Here is a 2,500-nt window from a genome sequence, read left to right as displayed (position 1 = left end):
GGCAGTACACATATGCCTATCACAAAATACAATGCAAGCCAATAATCATCTTTCACCGTCTCTTTCTTCTCTCTCACACAAACATGCACACACACACGCCTGCACAAACACACACACAAACTCAATAAATCGACGGAAATGATTCACACAGACACACTGTAAGAGGCGCCACCCCTGCATAGGAGCCAAACATCCCTCCTCTCCTCCTCTCCTCTCCTCTCCTCTTTTCTTCTCTCCTCTCTCCTCCTCTCCTCTCCTCCTCTCCTCTCCTCTCCTCTCCTCTCCCTGCAGCTGGGAGAGCGCCTTCCTCTGTGACCCATTTACACAGCAGCCAGCTCCACTGAGCCACCGCGTCACCATCATCACCAAACTAGGTACACACCTAGCTCTCAGCCCATCTACCTGCATTCATACATACACAAATATACAAATACACCCAATACTGACACACACACATACACACACACACACACACACACACACACACACACACACCTACACACACAAATGCATACTTACACATAAACACATACAGCATGTACAGCATAAACACACAGGCACTCACACACAAGGACACAATGACTTTCAAGTATACACACACACACACACACACACACACACACACATGCTGACATTGGGCATGGTTGTGTGTACAATCTATGTCTTTAGGACTGAATGGTAAATGTGTTTGATAACGTGAGATATGAAGAAAGGGATTGAGAGAGAGTGGGGGGGGAGCGGAAATCTCACACACACCGCACTCAGCCACGGTGCCAGTTCTGTAGTACAGTCAGCCATGTCCCCCCTCACATTCATGCACAAAAAGAGATAGAGCGAGTACAGGGGGGAGAAGAAGAGGGGAAGAGAGAGGGAGGGAGGGGCAGAGAGAGAAAGAGGAAGTGAGAAGGAGAGATAAAGAGAGAGAAGGAGGGAGAACAAGGGAGAAATACTAATGCCTAAGTCCCTCTCTCACACACAAGCTCAGTCACACACATACTCTCTATCTCTTTCTCCCTCTCATGCACAGAAACACACACACACACACACACACACACACACACACACACACACACACACACACACACACACTCTAAGCCAGCATTAGACTTACCCAGTGAGCACCACTACAAAATCCATGACATTCCAGCCATTGCGTAGGTAGGAGTTCTTGTGGAAGGCAAAGCCCAGAGCCAGGATCTTGATGCCCGACTCGAAGCAGAAGATGCCGATGAAATAGGGTTCTGTGTCATCCTGTCCGACAAAGACAAATAGAGAAAGTCTTAAAAAAAACATGCCTCGCCGTTTCCTCTGGGAGGACGTAATGATGAACTAGTTGATTTGGTCTCATGTATGTTTCCTTATTGTCTTTTCTTTTTTTTTAAATCCTCTTATGTACCAACTGACTGTGCCAGTTGTGGTTTATGATGACAATACTGGAATGCAAGCACAGGCCTATAGGCCTATACTCCAATTTTCACTGACTGCTCAGAAAAAAACATTGGTGATACACCATATTTGCTAGAACTGACTGTCCAAAACCAGGAGGACTGTGTGCTGTTGTACGTATGGATGTGTTGGATGTATTGCACGTATGTGCGGTGTGGGGTGTGGGATGCACCGCATATCTGAACCAGACTCACCAGGCGCTCAGACATGGGTGTCTTATCCCCGTCAGGCAAGTGCTGTTCCAGGGCGAGGACGACGCAGTTGGCGCAGATGGTGGCCAGGATCAAGTACTCGAAAGGAGTGAGGGTCTCAGGTCAAGGATAAAACGTGGAAGAGAGACACAGAGAGCGAGAAGGAGAGAAAGAGAGAAAGAGAGAGCAAATGGAGAGGAAAGACTTCCTGGCAGCTAACGAAAACACAATGTACAGATGCATTCACCATGGCTTTTGCTGTTCCTCTGTTCTTTTGCTATATTATAAGCGCTAATTTCATAGAGCACTGAGCACCGCGAACGGGCTTCGCGCATCAGCAACCACACAGTGAGAATAGGCGGCGATATCTATATTTTCTAATTTCATTGACAAAGCAGGGCGCAATCAACCATAACTGGGTTGAGATGTGGCAATGAAGTCATTCTTTATCAGCCAATCACAAGGATTCGACCATACCTTATTATTAACGTTCACTCGGAGCTCAGTAATCGTTGTACAATGGAGCAAACAATACATTTCCGGTTGTGAACTGAACGGTTTCCACCAGAGGAGACGGAGCGGGAGGTCTGCCCGTCATGAAATCATTTAAAAGTTTCAGGGAAAATGTTTTGCTTTGGAGCAACTCATTTATGGCCCTACCACATCTGTGCACCACGGACAAAACACAGCATTGCGCCGAGCCACACATGTTTGCGCTTAGAATCTTGCTAATGTTATGAAATTAGCCAAATGATTTCGCCAAGTTATTCAATTAGCTTTATTCCATGTGCGGAGGACTTTGAGTGTTGCCAGCCGCATTGCTCATCGATGAAATTAAGCTTTATCGTGTACATAACTTGTGT

The 2,500-nt window shown here is 46.5% G+C and overlaps 1 protein-coding gene across 3 annotated transcripts in view; it reads right to left on the bottom strand.

The window, feature by feature from the left end:
• cacna1aa (calcium channel, voltage-dependent, P/Q type, alpha 1A subunit, a) overlaps positions 1 to 2,500 on the bottom strand; it is a 77,981-nt gene that overhangs the window by 59,340 nt on the left and 16,141 nt on the right. For all 3 annotated transcript variants that reach the window (XM_042708399.1, XM_042708377.1, XM_042708386.1), the window contains exons 2-3: positions 1,641 to 1,746; positions 1,112 to 1,251 (exon numbers count right to left, since the gene is read on the bottom strand). In XM_042708399.1, coding sequence (XP_042564333.1) covers positions 1,112 to 1,251; positions 1,641 to 1,746 — 246 coding nt within the window. The remainder of the gene's footprint in view (positions 1 to 1,111; positions 1,252 to 1,640; positions 1,747 to 2,500) is intronic.

The sequence above is a fragment of the Clupea harengus genome, chromosome 1 (genome assembly GCF_900700415.2).
Source record: "Clupea harengus chromosome 1, Ch_v2.0.2, whole genome shotgun sequence".
Classification (NCBI taxonomy): Eukaryota; Metazoa; Chordata; class Actinopteri; order Clupeiformes; family Clupeidae; genus Clupea; species Clupea harengus.
This window is presented reverse-complemented; position numbering and strand designations above follow the sequence as displayed.